This window comes from Semicossyphus pulcher, unplaced genomic scaffold, assembly GCF_022749685.1.
Source record: "Semicossyphus pulcher isolate SPU_LCO1_2020_fin unplaced genomic scaffold, fSemPul1.0.p SCAF_15, whole genome shotgun sequence".
NCBI classification, from domain to species: Eukaryota; Metazoa; Chordata; class Actinopteri; order Labriformes; family Labridae; genus Semicossyphus; species Semicossyphus pulcher.
This window is the reverse complement of record NW_027211659.1, coordinates 9,749,415-9,767,466: the sequence shown is the minus strand read 5'-3', so window position 1 is coordinate 9,767,466 and position 18,052 is coordinate 9,749,415. Positions and strand designations below refer to the sequence as shown.

Here is an 18,052-nt window from a genome sequence, read left to right as displayed (position 1 = left end):
CGTGTTTGTTTTCCTTTAGTACGCCTACCTGCCATCATCCTTCCCCCCCTCTCTCTATCTCTCTGCATTGTAGATGAGAGCCACACGCCCACGCTCGCACACACATGTTGTTTGGCTTTCTGAATGAGCTCATTGTTGTGGTGGACCGCTCCACGTGTTGTCGAGTGGCATGGTCCACCCCCTCTTGTTGTCGGACTGATTGTTTACATGGAGCCGAACTTTATGCCTCCCCACCCTCGCTCCTCCTCTGACCCCTCTTTCCTTCCTTGTTTTTATCGTCTTCACTGTTATTTTCCTCCCTTTCTCCGTTCTTTCTCTCAATCTGTTCATCCTACCTCTTATTATTCTCTGCCACCCCCTTATTTCCACCAATGCTGTTGCTTCTTTTCACCCTTTTTTTTCCCCTCCCTCACTCTGTGTGTATGTGCTTTGTGCCTTGCAGCCAGCGAGAGCGTGTTACTGCAGCAGCTCTTCCAGTCCAAGCTGACTCAGACTGGTTCTCTGGTGCCAGCTGCCCAGGGCCGCGCTGGGCTGAGAGGGCCTAAAGCTGCCTTGTTGCTCCACAGGATGCCATCAGCCTCCCTTGTCACTGCCAACACTGTCTCTCAACAGCCCCGGCGGTACCATGACCTGACCAAGGTAGAGTACAAAACACTGTTCACAGAGTGGCTAGTGCATGAACCACACATGCAGTCCATTTTAGCCAAATGCACATCAATGAATGTTAAAGAACATGATTATTTTCTGGCTGCAAAATACATTTACAAATACACTCAAAGGTGCAGCGCTAGCTTCTGCAACTAGATAACGAATAAATTGAAGGAACCAGTCAGAAGCTGTTTGTTGACAACTCACTGCTGAGCCGATCAATGGAAAATCAGGAATACTATTTTTAGAAAAAACAACTTCCCACTACAGAGCTATTTATAAACATCTGGGAAGTGAATTAGTTTGAGATAGAAACTCTGCAGGCATGCATTCACATGCATTCATTTCATAATACACTTTTCTCATCACATGCCTTCAAATCAAACCCCTGATTAAACTGTTCTCTTTTCAAGTCTTGTTTTTCATCATCCTCCCCATTCCTTTGCTTTTGAGTTTCTTAATGCTTTGGGAAGCTTATTGTGCTGGTGCACATGTGTGACCGAAAAGACTTGCTGGTTGTGTAACCCAGAGGTTTCTGCCTGGTGTCTCTGTGGCTCATTAGCCATCCAGAGAGCAGGCTTACATAAGACCCCTTTCACCTCCCCGACGTGTCCCAGCAGCCTTTTACGGTAACATTAGGTAATATTGCAGCACCACACTGAGCACGGGACAATAAATAAGACAATAAATGCCATGGGTCGAGTTCAGCTGTAAAGTATATGAAACAGAATAATTGGGAGTGACAGAAAAGTGGTCTAACGGGACTGTTTAGTGTGCGATGCAATCAGCAACAGCACCAAAGACCAAAGGATTTTTTTTAACTCGTGTTTTTATCCCTAGTGAAAGCCACGCTCTCTGATTTAATGTTAATATTTGATGCTGTAATGACTCCATATTTGTCAGTTGTCAGTTAAAGGAAGTTGCACCGCTATTATTCTCTCTATTATCTCTTTCAATTGTCAGATCTTGAAGAAGAAAGGTTCCAGCTCCTTCCTCCAAAGGCTAGAGCGCTGTGGGCCCAACACGGTGGCTGTCCAGCTGCGGGTAAGAGACACTTCCCTCCACTCTGCACCCTCGTGTAGTTTGTTCAAAACAAGGTAAGGCCTTGTTCCAGACCCTAAAGAGGGTCATAAACCATGATACGAATACCCCTTTCCCATCTAAAATTTGCATGTTGACTCAGGGTTTTTTAGTCCCGGGAACACCGGCTTACAGATGCCGATTTTCTCTGTTCTGCGTCAGTGCTGCGTCACCGTCTGACGTTACAAACTTGCCCGAAACAGGGTTAGTAAACAGTGAAAATGTTACGGTGGTTAGGTCTTTATTGTATCTATTACTTATTCAGTCTGTTTATCAAACTCGGTGCCGACAAATTTGGAACGATGTCTGAGCGCTGCTCGGACAGAGTGCCGATTGTAGCCTTTCCCATTAAGCAAAAAAAGCCAGGTGTTAGCAGGTTTTTTGACCAGTGGGAAAACGGCTTTAGTTCCCTTACCCGTAATAGTCAATAATGATGAGAGTCACTCTTTAGATAGCACTTGTGCCCCACAGCTAGATGGTCCCATTCTGCCAGTCACAAGACTCTTGCTGGGTGGAGTTTGCATTTTCTCTCCAGTGCTTTTCGTCCACACTAGTTTCCTCCAGCAGTCCAAAGGCTCAGACTGCAGCTTGGACTCTAGATTGGACTCCAGATTGTTCATAGATGTGAATGTGTGTTTGTGTTGTTATGGACTGTACAGTTCACAGTGTACCCTGCCTCTGTCCCAATGCATGCTGGGGCAGGCTTCAGCTCCTTTTTTTTAGTAAGCAATTTCCAAAATAGGGTTTTGGAGTTAGGACATTTAGTCCCTCTTCAAGATCCAACCTAACAGCATTACTTTGAATTTCTCGTGTCATAATGATCATGTACTGCCAAAATGCAATTTATCAAAATTACCTCAAATTACTGAAGGAGTTTCTTAATCAACCGGATGATTTTGTTTTCATTTAGTCACTCAAAAGTCCTCAAAACACTTCACATCTTTCTAACATGTGCACAATACACAGCCTTTGCAACAATGCAGCCTTAAGAGTAGAGTACTTTGATTTCATAACTATATAAAGCAATATATAATATTCAGTCAGAGGTAAGCATGTCAGTGTCTGCTGGTGACGCAAGGAGGCTGAAATGTGGCCCAGAGAAACGGCACCTTTTGGTTTGAATGAATCCAGTGTGTTGCACAATCTGAGTTGTGGGCTTGTGGTCGACGAGTCCCTCGGGGAATGGCAGAGAAGGAGAGAGTGGGCTGAAGAATGATGCTGTACCAAGCCAAGCATGAAGCCCTCCCCATGAATGAATGAACAATGAACAACAACCACTGTGTGCCGTACGCACTTATTTGTGTGTGAGAAATCTGTTGGTGACGTTCATAGACGCAGGATGAGATGGTGAGCATTGTACCTAAAGGTATGCCGAGCAAAGACTGACGTCAGTTTGAGGAGTGGCAAAAACGCAGATGTAAGTGTTTACGCGCATCTGGATGTGTGGTTATGTGTGTGCGTGTGTGTGTGTGTGCGTGACCTTGGATGCAGCATCAATGAATTCAGGGCTTGAAGAAAAGCTCTCTCACGCTCACACACCCTAAGAAAGAGCAAAGACGTCTTTGTGCTGTTGCTTCCTCCCGAGGCAAAACACACACCCCAAAAATCTGACCACTTTGTTTCAAGCACAGTGATCTCACTCCCGTTACAACATCAAAAGGAAGAAGACAGAGAGCCCTTCCTTTTACTTCTGTTATTGTGCAAACAACCCAAACACTAATGCATATTTATATTCATATCTTCTGTCTTTCTCGCTTCTTTCAGAACTCCCTGTCAGAGCTAATCAGTAAGCTGCAGGCCTGCACTCCTCACTTTGTGGAGTGTGTACGCCCCAACACCAGTGGTCAACCAGACAGTTTTGACAGCTTCCATGTGTCCACCCAGCTGCAATACATCGGGGTGCTGGAGATGGTGCGCATGATCCGTTATGGATACCCCGTCCGCCTGTCCTTCCCGGGCTTCCTCAGCAGGTCAGTGGCCGAGCGTGTTGCATAATTAACCTCCCGTCCTGCTATGTTTCCTCCATCACTTCACAGACTCTCTAAAAGAAAAGGTCTTTAAAATGATGGATTCCTCTGCGCCTTAGATACATTACTCTCCCGGCAGGTCACTGTGATCTCTTTCAGTTTATGTAAGACAGGGCGAGCAGGTCAGAGTAAGCTGAAAGCTCAACATCATATGCCTGTCTTACATCTGCAAATGAACGCCCCGGTATATACCGTGCAGGATCACCCGCTCACATGCAGACTGACACATTAGCAAGTCGCAGCAACCCTCCCTGTTAGAAGCACAAAATGACCTTGAATGGCTTTTAAAGAGAATAATTGGAGTCTAATGCGGCTGATGAATGCCGCTATCACATTTCTCATGTCAGCCCGACACACACGCATCAACCGGTGTGTAAGGTCTCCTTGTTCCGCACTTAACTGTCCGTAATGTTTTTGCTCTGTTACTCTCTGAGAGGCCGAAAGAAAACTGTTTCTGTCACATCACCTTTCTTTCATGTGTTTATCTCACGTTCTGTCCCTCTCAGTCGGGCTGTTTGTCTCAATCCCTCTCTTCCTGTTGCTCTGATTCGGAGAACCAGAGGAATACTCGGAGGATTTAGCTCTAAGTCTGTCTTTCTCTCTTTCTCTCCCATCCTCAGTCAGCCTCCTGGCCTCCCTCTCTCCCTCTGTCTGTCTCTCTCTCCTTTTTTGAGGATAAAGGGATTAACATGTACATTCCTGCCAGATAATAAGAGAGGACAAAGCTGGTCACATGACCTCCCCAAAAGTTTCCACTACCCTGCTGTAAACATCACCCCACACACACACACACACGTATACACTGTAGTTGTGCTTTCAAACTTTGAATGCGAGAATATAAAGTTAATAAATATCCTGTTTCTAACTATTATCACTCATACTGAATCCTTTAAAGAAAAATAAAAGCAAAGGACATTTAGTTTGAAAGAGAAACACTCTTATTTGAATACTTCAAAGCAACACTTGACCAGGAAAGGTACACACAATATAAGGAGAACGCATTCACCCACACTGTGCTGTATTGTGTGAATGTTTGAAGTGTGCTGCACTGATAGACAGTACTGAACATTCTGACACTTCATATTTTTTTCATCAAACATTCAGCCATAGAAATAGATAAGTGAAACTGATATAATAGGTTTTCATGAAGGAGAACGTGAACATGGAATTGACTCGAGGCCCATGTCAAATGATGAAGTGAATCCAATATAGATTGGAGTATTGCCGAAGCATAAGCTGCCACCGGCTTCTTTGTGTTTTTGATGGATGTACCGCATAGAGCCGGTAGCCCCCCTTGTTCAGGCTGTAATTGAAAGATTCCTAGGGAGGGTTTTGTGAAGGCTGTTTGGTAAGCCATATGTGTGAGGAAAGGGAGTGCATGTGTATGAGGGAGTATCATAGGCTGCCATGTGCTGTATGATAATGTGTTAGCAATGGCTGTGAAGGGTAGATAACTGAGCATCATCAGGGCCTGCTGGTCAGCAGATATAATAAAGAAATATAAAAAAGAGTTTGAGGGAAGTAATGTGTGAATGTCCAGTGGTTGGGTCAGCTGAGGTGATTTGGTTGTAATATAACCACCAAGTAGACGCAGGCTTGTTTCCAGTTTGCTTTAAATTTTAATTGTAAAGTTTAGGTTAGTGCTGTCGCCTCACAGCTACAAGGTTCCTAGTTGTGAAGAGGGCCTTTCTGTGTTCTGAGTTTGCATGTTCTCCCCGTGCATGAGTGGGTTTCCTCCAGGTACTCCTGCTTCCTCCCACAGTCCAAAGACATGTTCATTGGTGACTCTAAAAAAGGTTTGAATGTGAGCGTGAAAGGTTGTCTGTCTCTGTGTGTCAGCCCTGTGATTGACTGGCGACCAGATCAGGGTGTACACAAACTCTCGCTCAATGACAGCTGGGATAGGCTCCAGCCCCCGTGACCCTGAACAGGATAAGCGGTATAGATAATTGATGGATGGATGGACGGATGGAAGTTTAAGCCGTTCATTTGAATCATGCATTGAAAGAGCTTATTGTCGTTGGAAGAGCAGAGAGACCGAACAGTTCAATACCCACGTCTGACATGTCCACCTCCAGGATAAATGCCTGAGAAGAGTATTATGAGGATCAAATGAAACATGTAGAAATGCTCTGTTGTTTAACAAGTTGGATCACTTCAGCAACACCAACAGGAGTTTTTTCAGCATTCATGTTGCTGCACATAAACCAGAAAGTTTGCCGGAGTTTGTTGTTGTTGTTGTTGTTGGTTTTTTGGATTTTTTGTCATTGTTGCTTATATCTAACAGAATAGTAAAGAGGCAGATATGAAACCAGAGAGGGGTATGACATGCAACAAAAAGCTTGGATGTTGCATCTTTTTGTATCTATGTAAATTTTCTGTGTACATGCATCTATGTACATTAAGCTATTAAGGCACCCCAAAAAGCTGAACTTCAGCTTCATTCACATCACTGACACATTACTTTGAGCTTTTGCCAATCATCGGCATTGTCAGTATCAAGGTGTTCATAACCTGAGGCTAACATTAGCTCAGTAATATCATACAGAGAACCAACATTTATTACAAACACAGAAGGAACCTGCGTTTCCTTGATGTCGCTCTCCCTGTCAGCTCAGTCTGACGGAGAACAAACGGTGATGGACTAGTAGGAAAGCCTGTTGGCTATTGTCAAACTGAATCTGTGATGGCAGGGTGGTTGCATCCCTTTGCAGTACTTCCTGCTTCATGGCTGCCACAGTGAGCTGTAGCATTAGACAGGTTGACAAGGCAGGTAAAGTAACCTTTAAGTCCTAGTCTAGTCTTAGTTGAATGCTTTGTACAGTTGGCAAGAAGGGCAGACTCATACTCCTGGCCAGCACACTGTTTGTGCTTAAGCAGGTTCAGTCCAATCTACATAGGCTCCTCCACATCCAGAGGATTACTGGGAAACAAACACAGCCCAGTATCTGACAGTCGAGCTGCATATTTAACTCCCTCTTTGTCTGTCAGGGGGTCAATTTGTGTGCATATACATGGGCAAATATTCCATCTCCAGATTCTCCAGGTGTTCCAGAGAAGTATTGGAAAGAGAAGCAGCGCTCCATCCACTCCCTGACACAGATATTGTTGTAAAGAATATTGATGCTTCCTTTCCTTTGTTCTTTAACTGGAGTTGTGATATACTGTAGACATGCTGGAGGCAGAAGGATGCTCATTGCTCCCATAATGTGGTACCAGAGAAAAAAAGCTGTTGTCGGGAAAGCCTGTTGAGTGAGGAGATCGTGAATGAGACTTTCATCCTCTCATTGATACATTCGGATAGCTGAGCTTCCATGGAGTGTGGTGGTTGTTGTCAATCAGCCACTAATCGCTGAAGCACAAGAGGCAACCTTTCTGGTGTGTCAAACTGGATTCAGGCTTCCCTCCTAATAGTCCTGTTTGGCTCTGTGATTGGTGCATCCCGATTGCCGCCTGAATACGGCCCTTCTATGCTATACCCATGGTGTTACTGAAATTAGGTTATACTGACATTGAAAAACAAGAGAGTCTACAGCATGTGGACAGAGGTAAACTTAAAAAACAGCAATGCTTGGCTACTTAATCTAGAAAAATCTAATCGCCATAAACAGATTGTGCATATGAAAAGAGAATTTGTAGGCAAGTCAAACAATTTGATTCTGGTATTCTGCAGGCATTGGCTGTATGCGGTAAAACAGTCTTTGTTTAGGGTGAAAGAGGTGGAACGCAGTCGGCAGTAATGTAACCCTGAATCACATCCGCTATCATCTGATGACGATTTACCTTTTATTTGTCTTTATAAATAGACATGCAGCAAACGGTCCACTCTTAGACTTTGTCTCTAAACTCCAAATCCCTTTACGCTTTTCCAGGTTGCTAGTCGGATTGTAAACAATGACCAGTGCACGGACGAGAACGCCTTGCCCAAGAGTCCTTAATCATTAACTGCTGCATACATCGGAAGCCCTGGAAAGTTGGCCGTCACTCCCAGACGCTATATTGTCATCAGTCGATAGCCGATGGGTTGGCTCTGCCAGTAAATCTAAATCGGTAAACTAGATTGGGAACACGGTATTTTCAGTAAACTAATATAAATTGATGACAATAACTGGCTGATGAAACATGGCAAACTACTGTCCATAAGAGTCTAACCCATCAAGGAAAATGACCAGATCAGCACTCTGGACAGCGGGTGTGACAGGAAGAGGGAGAAAGCTCTGTCTCTGGACCCTGCTCCATCAAAGGTTCCCTCCAGCAACTCTGCAGCTGCTGCACTTGCAACATGTTGTGTCTCCCCAATTTAACAATGGTTTATTAAAAGAAACATTCCGATTAACATTAACAAGGCAACAGTTTGGAAGTATTGACTGACCATCTTCAAATAGCCCAGATGACTGAGTCCTGAATGTGGGTGCGCAACATGTACATAAGCCTGATTTTGATTAAATGAAAGGCAGAATCCTTCCTGTCTCTGCATCGAGCTAACATGCACCAGACCAGTCCTTGTTTTTGTGAAACAAATATTAATTACAAACTAGTCACAGAGAAAGTAGTGATATGCTAAACACAGTAATGCATTACCTATGTTTTACTGCCCAGCTTTGGTTTGTTTGAATTGTGGATTAGTGTTTTCTGTGCTTACAAATTGACATTTTAAGTGCGTCTTTGTCTGTCGTGTGTCTCTGTTCTGCTGTTTATACATTAAGGCTCGGCTCCATTTAAGTGGCCGCCACTCACAAAGACACCAGTCAGCTCAGCGCGAGTGCCATTCATATCTCTCTCGCTTCCATTGGTTTAACACAGACGGGCCCAATGAATGAACACAGCCTTGGCCAAGAAGGGAGCTGCTGCAGGGTGGGGGTGTATAACACTGCTGCATCACAGAGCTCTTTTCACACAATTTCTCATTCTTTCCCTGCAGCGTGCTCTCGCTTCTGAACCATCATTTTCTTTCATCTTCCTTTGTCTACTTTCCTCCTGTTCCCAGCATTATTTATTTCCTGCCCTCAGTTTCCTAATTTCAGTTGTTATCTCTCCTGTTTCTCTAATGTGCAAACAGACTATCTCAATTTGTCCTGTCCCTTATTCCTTTTTCTCTTTCCATTTGTCATTCTTTCAAAACCGGCCCCGGCCCTTGACTAATCAAAATGACAGGCCAATAAATCAGCCGTTAATCTCCAGGTTGCTATATTCTCCTGATCACAAACACACGGTTGCACACTGGTACCGTACAGGCCACTTCACTAAGTCCTAGTGGTCGCCCAGAGCAAATTACATAAGTGTCCTGGTAACAAGAGTGATTTATGAGGAAATCTATTTTACTGTTGCTTTTATTTGGCTTTTATGATAGGCTATGTGTTTTGTGGCCGGGTTTATTTTCTGCTCATGTGTAAGGTCAAACGCTGCCGTTTGAACCTTGATACTGTAAATCGCAGCCCTCCATGTGTTGTTTTCATCAGGTTTTCATTGTTACAAAGTGGATGAGAAGGAGGCATCAGTGTTCATAGAGAATGTCACAATTGCAGCTCAAAGGCACACACGTCAAGTTTTCTGTAAGTGGGTCCTCGTTACGCCACAGTGATGGATAAACACACACATTTGTCGGTTATTGAGTTAGCTACAGCTACAGACTGACAACAATGAATGTCCATAACTAAAGAATCCAATATGCTTTTAGGATGTGGAAACCGTAGTTTGCGTGATGGATATGAGCAGCTTCAGACAGGAAGTGAGTGGTTTAAATACCAGCTGCGTTGCCATTACAGCCCCTGTGATGCTCAATAACAGTCGTCACTGATGGCCCTCTGGTCACAGAGAGCAGCATTAGCGTCCTGTAGCCTTCCATTTAAACTCTTATCAAAAGCCTTATTTCACTTCTCTGAGTCCACATGAAGCCCCCTTGGGTCTTGTTAAAGCCGGGACCATCGATGGTTTTCATATCCTCATAGGGGAGGTCATGGGTTTACAGAGTTCCTTTGTGTTTTATGGGCCCAGTGGGACAGCGTGTGCTGTCTGCAGGACTGCTATTTCCATACAGAGAGAGGGTTAGGGAGAGTTCAGACGGACGCCACTCCTGCAAATCAAACATATCCTACATTCACATGCCCTCACTTACTCTCTATTGACAACACAAGTGGTTAATGCCTCCAGCCATCTGCTTCTTATAGTTTCCTCATAAGAGTTGTGACATCATCAGTTGGCCTCTTCTGTCATTGATGACAGAAGAGACAGACACGGACTGACAAAATGTACTGACCAATGGATTTAAAGTTCGGGGGTTTTGTGACTCACTACTGATATTCTTGTTTTATTCAGCAAATGTCACTATTCTGACTTATATATGTATGACTGTATATACTCACATAAGTATAGTTAGTAAACTGTCATCTAAAACAGTGGTTCTCAACTGGTCTAGCCTCAGGACGCACCACCACCACCTCCTTAATGACAAATCACGACCCAAATTTCACATTTCTTCAATGAAAAATGTCGCAGTTTGGACCTGAGACAGAAACAAATATCACAGTGTGGCAACTTCACAAAACATATTACAAACATATATTAACATATTCCCTCTACAAATTATTCAATTCTCAGCCTTTTTTCAACAGAAACTGCCACAACCTTTTTTTAATTTCAAGCACACATCCGCTGAAAACAGCTCTGCGACCCACTTTTGGGTCCTAACCCACCAGTTGAGAACCATGGATTTAAAAGATTATAGAAAAGGGTCTCTAGTTACAGGATGTCATCATTTAAGCTTAGCTATATTTGTGTGTAATTTCAGGGTACGAAGGAGATCCATCAGTTAATATATGTTAATGCACACGAATCACAGTTACCTAAGCAGCTCCTGGACAGAAAACAAGCATACATGATCAATCTTCTGAGCCAAAACTCAAATCTTAATTAACATACTGTATGATAAGTTCTCTTGCATGCAGAATAACAACTGAATGGGACATTTGTGCTCAATTTTGCCTATTAATACATACTTCATGAAAGCAGCAGAGGTTCCATTCTATAACTCAACATGACAAAATGATTTAAATATGACTCCAACTTATGATTCATAATTTTAAACATTTTTTTGCCTAACTTGGCTGTTAAGTGGTTAATGGACTGTACTTATATAGCACCTTTCAAGTCTTGCGACCACTCAGAGCTGCTTTTACACTACATGTTACATTCACCCTTTCACACACACATTCACACACTGATGGCTCTGCCACCAGGAGCAATTTGGGGTTCAGTGTCTTGCCCAAGGACACTTCGACATGTAGACTGAGGGAGCTGGGGATCGAACCACCAACCTTCCAATTGAAAGACGACCCACTCTACCACTGGGCTGCAGCTGGTTGTTTTATTGTCGTATTATTTCTGTGTAATTTAACATAAAAAACAACAGACTAGTGTCAAAAGGAAGAGCACACATTCCCTGTGGTCTCTGATAAAAAGCCTGTTATATTTCAATATACCTTTTGACTCCACTTTTACTGTTTAAATTTGAAATTTTGTATCGTAACATACTTTCTGTTGTAGCTGTTCAACACTGAAAATCATAGGTTTTCATACATACAACATAACACTCTGCAGGTATGTCCATATAAAGAGCTATATGTTTTCTGTCATTCAATTCTGTGTCAACATGTCTCTTGCTCACTTTCCCTTTCGCACCCCCTCATCCCAGGCACAAACAAACCACTGTCCAGCTGACCATTCATAGAAACGGTTGCCCAGGGCAACACCAATAGGAACAGATGCTGTTTGGCTCGGCTGCCATATGACCCCACTGACCTCTGCACCCATTGTTTCTCAAACGAGGGGGTTTCACTACGTCTCGTCTAGATTTTTAAGTTCAGACTGCAAAGTGTTTTGTCTTTGCAGCTCTAATGTCCTCTGGTTCTTTTTCTGTGTCTCAGATATAAAGACCTCGTGGTCCCAACTTTGGGAGACAAGAAGAAACTGTCACCAGAGGAGAAATGTCGCTCGGTTCTGCAGCAGTCCAAACTCCAGGGATGGCAGGTGTGTGTGTGTGTGTGTGTGTGTTTCTGTGTCTCCATCAATAACAAAAGATTTGCCAAATGACTTAATCCCTGACCCTCCATCTGAAAGATCCCATGGAATCTTTGACAACTCGTTCCAGCTGTCTCACCTCATCATCATTCACCTCACACACGCACACACAAGAGCAAGGACCCCTCCGCCCCCCTCTATGTCCTGTCTGCCAGACTGCTGTTGTGTCTGAGTGTGTGACCCTACAGGTCACATCAGCTCCGCCTCGCACACGCACACACACTCCTCCACAATGCCCAGCAGACACCTTTTCCATACGGCCCTTCTTTAAACACACACAAACACAAACCACTCCTACAAGTAGCGAGTGTTGGAATGAATTGTGTTTGTGAAAGTATGTCGCCCCCACAGTTCAGTGCACCTGGTACAAAGTGACCTCAGTCAACCCTCCGAACACCCCATAAGCTCAGGAAGTGAGTGCATTGTCAACAACCAAACCCCACACCCTGCCCACACTCCACACCCACTTATTACCATAGATCTCCCATCCCTCAACCAGCAATTCACACTCTTCTGAGATTTCCAAGAGAGGACAGCTTCACTGGGCCTGCTGGCAACTCCCAGAAGATAAAGATGATGGCATGATAGTGTGCAGCAATGCTGCGATATGTATGTTTGATCAGATTTGTTGTTGTGTGTGTAGATGGGCAGCAGTAAAGTGTTTCTGAGGTACTGGCAGGCAGACCAGCTTAACGACCGCTGCTACCAGCTCCATAAAAAGATCATCACCTGTCAAAAAGGTAACATCCAAAACAACAAAATAAATTGTCTTTTTGTCAACAACACCTCTAATGTTGCTCTTCCTGTCCTCTTCCTCTTGTCTCAGTGGTGCGTGGCTGGCTGGCCCGACAGCGCGTTCATCGCAGGCTCTCGCTACAGCAGAAAGAGGAGTGCAGTTTGCAGCGTTTCCTGCAGGGGGCGGAAGACATGGGGCTGCGAACTTACGACCAGTTGGTCATCCAAAATGCATCCGACATCGCGCGAGAGAGCGACCGCCTGCGCTGCCATGGCAGCAGCATCCTTAACACAATTTGCAACAGCCCGCCACTTGGTGAGAGGCCTGAACCGGTGGGCAAGGAGGAGGATCAGCCAGTCAGGAGGTAAATAAGAAAACACCTTCAGTTAGATCTGAAAGTAAAAGTACATGGTCATTTTGTCTGTCCATATTTCTTATGTATACTTTGATGTTGTTTTGTTGCAGTTGATCAAAAAGTATTGTCTGGATGATATACCATGCTACTTAAAGGGCCAGTTTGCCAATTTTTCACCTGAGTCCTCTCATGCTATTATAGAGGGCTAATGCCATTATGGCAGGACAAAATGCAATTGTCTCTGTGCCTTTGGAGGACGCTATCCACTTCTCCAATGGGCCCTGGAAAACCTCCACCAGACTATGTAGAAAGCGTCATCTGTCGGAGGCCAGGGAGCTTGCTAAACTACACTTCCTCAATCTAGGACGCCCGCCTCCCATGTCATGTCTCGTTCAAAATCATCAGGTTTGAAATGTAGACTGCAGACCTGAAGATGTTTAAGACGATCCACCGGTATATTCTCGTCGTATTTCAGATTCTTTAGCTCTGATCCATTGTCTGCAGCGAAACGGTAGTATTTCACTCCAGCGTCTCTCGCTGGGCTGTTCCTTTCAGAGGGACGGGCGCAATGCACGCTGGGTGTTGTAGGAATGTAGAATGGGCGAAACCACGAGCTGTTTGTACAACTTTCTCCACAGCTATGGCGCCAATTTCAAATACTATTGCTTCTATGGATGACAGAGAACACCAGCTTTGACTGACAGCGGCTTTTTCCAGGGGCGAATTGCTGCTTGCTGAAAATCAAGACTATATTCTCACTTAAATAGAACTTTGATTACTTACTACAGTGTAATTCAAAATAAAAAAGGTGAATACCTCATAGTGACTGCAGGATTATTAAACCTAGAGAGTAAACAAGCTGCAGTCGCTGTCATTCACAGGATTTATGACTGTAGAAGCAATCATGTGCCTTAATAAATGTGTGTGTGTTTTATTTGCGTGTATATGTGTCTGCATGTGTGTGCCTGTGTTTTGCGTGACTGCTTGTGTGTGTGCGTTTTGTGATTAATGATGTCATTGTATCCCTTTACGCAGCGGGCTTTTAATTGTTAGTTTCATGATGGATAGTCGGATAATGAGCTGCGTTATCAGATGGTATTAGTGTAGTGTTGCGCCTATGGAACGCTATCCTTATCTCCATCTCACCTCGTTCTAATATAACATGCGATGCCTGGAGAATATGGAATTACCCCTGAGGGCTGAGGGAGAAACGGGTAAAAAGGTAATAAGAAGCTCATTAGAGTAAATGCCAAATGAACAACCTTTATTTTGAAAAATCACTTTTGTAATCTTAGAAAAACCCCAGCCTTGGACGTGGCCGATGCATTAAAGCACAAATAAGCCTGTAAATCTTTACCACACTGTTATATGTTTGATTACAAAAGAAAAACACCCTAAAAGATGAGAAGAAAGATACCCGGCCATGCTTCCTGTCTCCTCTGTGTGTCCTTGTGCCCGTAACATCTGCTGCTGGGACGCAAGCACAGGGGGGCTTCAAGCCGTAGGAGGGACGTCAGCAGACAGACTGGGAGAAGAGTCGTGGTTGCTGTGTTGTAGAGGGGATTAAAAAGCACACACACACACACACACCTCTGCACATCCACATCACATGCACCCACTCAGCCAAACTCACCTAATTTCTCTGCAGGTTTTTAAAATGTCGTCTCCCATCACCTACACAGTCGCTCGCTTGGCCACCCCCAGCCTGCATCATGGAACAGATGGCTCACGCAGATTAGCAAAGGAAATATCAAACTGGATGTTATCAAATTACTGCAAGGAGATTAGATTTAAAGCATAATCTCTTTGGTCTTTATCCTTCAATTGGCCTCCTTAGCTCATATTTGTGGCATGACAGTTGAAGCAGGCATACATTGAATTAGAGTATTTATAGCAATTAAGTGGATCTGGATCAGGGAGTTATTGAATGGGAAAAAGTTTTGCCTTTTATGCGTGTTTTGTGAAAAGTAAAAATGAAGTACAAGTGATGTCGATAATAAAAAAAGAACCTATTGTTTTCATTTTAATATTTATTCTGTAATTCTTCCCGATTCTAGGGTTCTGGAGAAAAGTGGGAAAGTCTACGACGGTCCTGTTAACGGGGGCTGTCGAGTTATTCGCCACTTTCGCTCTAGCTCAGTGCCAACCCCCCTCGCCATGGAGAACATGGTCCTCTCCTCTGTCGGTACATCCATCAAACCAGCCCTGCAGCAGGTAGCTCATACCAACGACGACGGGGCAGGCGGGGGAAGCCTCTCCTCCCCTCGGAAGCAGCCTCCTCCCAAACCAAAGAGGGACCCCAACACTCGCCTGAGTGCATCCTATGAAGCAGTTAGTGCAGGGTTGGTGATGGCAGCTAAAGAGTGCCCCACTCCTGAGGGTTATGGTTCGCCAGCTGGAAGCCCTCCTAAATCCCAGCTGTCCCCCACAGACCCAGCAGGTAAATCACCTCCACTGCTCTTTGAAGACACAACAGATGGTGTTTTTTTGGTGTCAGTGCTGTTTCCTAATGCTTCGACTTTCTCTGTATCTAATTGCTTCTTCAGCCTTGTCTAAGCCCCGTCCCCACAGTGACGACTACACAACCATGAGGAAGGTGCCACCTCCCAAACCTAAGCGCAGTCCCAACACAAAACTGTCAGGCTCGTATGAGGAGATCAACGCTGTAGCCCCCCAGCTCCACCAGCTGCGTCCTGCAGATGTAAAGCTGGCGCTGCTGTCCCGTGCCGGCGGATTTGGAGGGTTTGGTGGTTTGCTGCAGAAAGCAGCCTCTATAGATGCCCCACATGGAGTAGGACTGAGTCTGTTCCAGGGCCACGACGAGGAGGACGTGTACATAGAAATGTTGGGCTCCCAGCAACGGGCTCGGAGCCTCCAGGAGCCCCCTGATAGCCCCGAGCTCACTGACTCAGAGGCCGTCTATGAGGAGATGAAGTATTTCCCTCATGATGATGCCGGAGTTCCTGCAGCTGTGGCGACCAGGGCAGCCAAACGGGAGGCTCTCGGTTTGGGCCTGGTGGGATTAGGGACGTCACCTCCTCAGAGCGGGGAGAGCAAACGGGTGTCAGCAGGCGCGAACACTGCCATGGACATCAGTCACTCACAGAGCACGTTCAATAGCAGCACTCCTAAAACCCCGCACGGCAAAGATGGCAGCTGTGACATCCCCGCTCCCTTCCCCAACCTGCTCCCCCACCGTCCTCCTCTCCTGGTGTTTCCCCCGTCCCCTGTCACCTGCTCCCCTGCTTCAGACGAGTCCCCCCTCACCCCGCTGGAGGTCAAGAAGCTACCAGTGTTCGAGACAAACCTGAACTACGCTACGCCCGATAGCCCCTTGTCCCCTCAGTACGCCCGCCAGAGGGCCGACTCCTCCCCAAGCCTCACTGTCCTCATGCCAGAGAAGAAGCCCACACCTCCCCCCCTCACCCCTCCACCTCCACCTCCTCCCCCTAATAACCCACCTCCCCCCTACAGACCCCCTTCACACTTCCCCTTCCCGCCTGAGGCCAGCTTCCTGGCTCTGACTCGAGCAGCATCTGTCACAGGAGGTTCGGACTCGCCCAAAACCGCCTCCTCTCAAAGGGCGGTCGGGGAGCCGCTGGGGAAGCCACCTCCCTACTCCCCGGTGAAGATGTCTCGCCCTGAGCCTCGGAGAGCACACTCGTGTTCCTCTTCTCCCCTGCTGTTCAACCCAGCCAATGGCAGACCTCTAACCAGCCCACTGGATGAGCTCAACACCCTGTTTAGCTCTGGACGGAGCCTGCTGAGGAAGTCCACATCTGGCCGCAAGATGAGGGATGGAGGTCTGTCAGTACACATGCAACCTCACCCGCACACACAGAAACACACACATAAAACACAAGCAGAGAAGAGATCACAGTGTGTTTACAGTTTATTTAAACCAGCTGGGATTAAAATTCCCTGGGAAAAACATGATCATTTTTATAATGCATCTACATTTAACTAACACATAGCTCAGGCCAGGATACGCCTAACCTCCATAATGTGGGCTGGAATGGGAGTTAACCTTTGCTGTGTTGTAATTTTTCAGTGTCCCTTTCAGCGAACATGAATGTTGGTACTTTTGTGTGTGTGCGTGTGTGTGTGTACGTGCACACATTTGTGCAGGACTGTGCATGTGTCCATTATGTGTTCTATCTACTGTGATGAGTTCATGATCAGAGTCTGAGCCCGCTCTGTGCCGCATGATTTATTGGGTACTGGGTGATTACCTTCTGTACAACAGGAGTAGTAGTAGTGAGCTTGTAGGTAAGTAATAACCACCTGCTTTTCTGTGTGGGGGTCGATGTGTGTGAGGGTTTACACTCATGCTCCGTGTTTGAGTGGTAGGAAAGTATCCCACAAATCCCCCTTTTTCTACATTTATAAACTCCTTACATCAATTCAGGTGCAGCCAGACACCTTCTCTGGCCCACTGGAGGAAGCCCATTTGTTACAGTCTCCAGTGCGATGCCCTTTGGCTGCAGCAGCTGCCTCCTAACATGTTGCCTAATGAGCTAGCTCGTGTAGCCCACTTAGCACCACACTGACTGCACTGTAAGTATGTTGTAGCTGCGTTGCCTTGTATTTTAGCTTAGTGCGCTACATGCAGAGCACATACAGGCTGTGACACTGATGCAAAGGTTGACCTTTTCAAAACGGGGCCAAACATATTTGTCACAAATGGTCAATGAAAAGGGGGAGGGTCCTGGGGTCAGAGGTTTGAAACGCATAATGAGATTACGTTGTGCTGCTATTATGAAAGGGAACTTCCTATTTCCTAAGAAAGTTCCAAGCGGCCTTGTCCCACTGTGTTTTTATCAGACTCTCTCTTTCTTCCAAGTGTATTAGTTGTGGCTGGTTTAATAATACATGAGCAGCAGGATGATGAGGATGGGCATCAAATATTTAACAGCTCACTCATGTTCTACTGAAGGCAGCGTGACCCTCCCAGCAGCAGTAAACAGGACATCCTGAACAGTTAGGAAAATGACAATTAAGTGAAAGTATTAGCTTTCTGTGTCAGTTGCTAGCGGCTCATGTTATCGTGGAGCCGCGGGGTTTGTGTCAGACAGTTGTGTCATACTTCTATTATTGTAATAAGTTCAAGGGTCAGGGAGCTGAAGTCCT

At 45.4% G+C, this 18,052-nt stretch overlaps 1 protein-coding gene across 1 annotated transcript in view; it reads left to right on the top strand.

Moving 5' to 3' along the window:
• The window catches only part of myo16 (myosin XVI), an 88,802-nt gene that overhangs the window by 56,484 nt on the left and 14,266 nt on the right, over positions 1–18,052 (top strand). The window contains exons 25-32 of the mRNA XM_069663175.1: positions 443–639; positions 1,612–1,692; positions 3,493–3,698; positions 11,678–11,780; positions 12,475–12,571; positions 12,658–12,931; positions 14,980–15,362; positions 15,469–16,725. Of these exons, the coding sequence (XP_069519276.1) occupies positions 443–639; positions 1,612–1,692; positions 3,493–3,698; positions 11,678–11,780; positions 12,475–12,571; positions 12,658–12,931; positions 14,980–15,362; positions 15,469–16,725 (2,598 nt within the window). The remainder of the gene's footprint in view (positions 1–442; positions 640–1,611; positions 1,693–3,492; positions 3,699–11,677; positions 11,781–12,474; positions 12,572–12,657; positions 12,932–14,979; positions 15,363–15,468; positions 16,726–18,052) is intronic.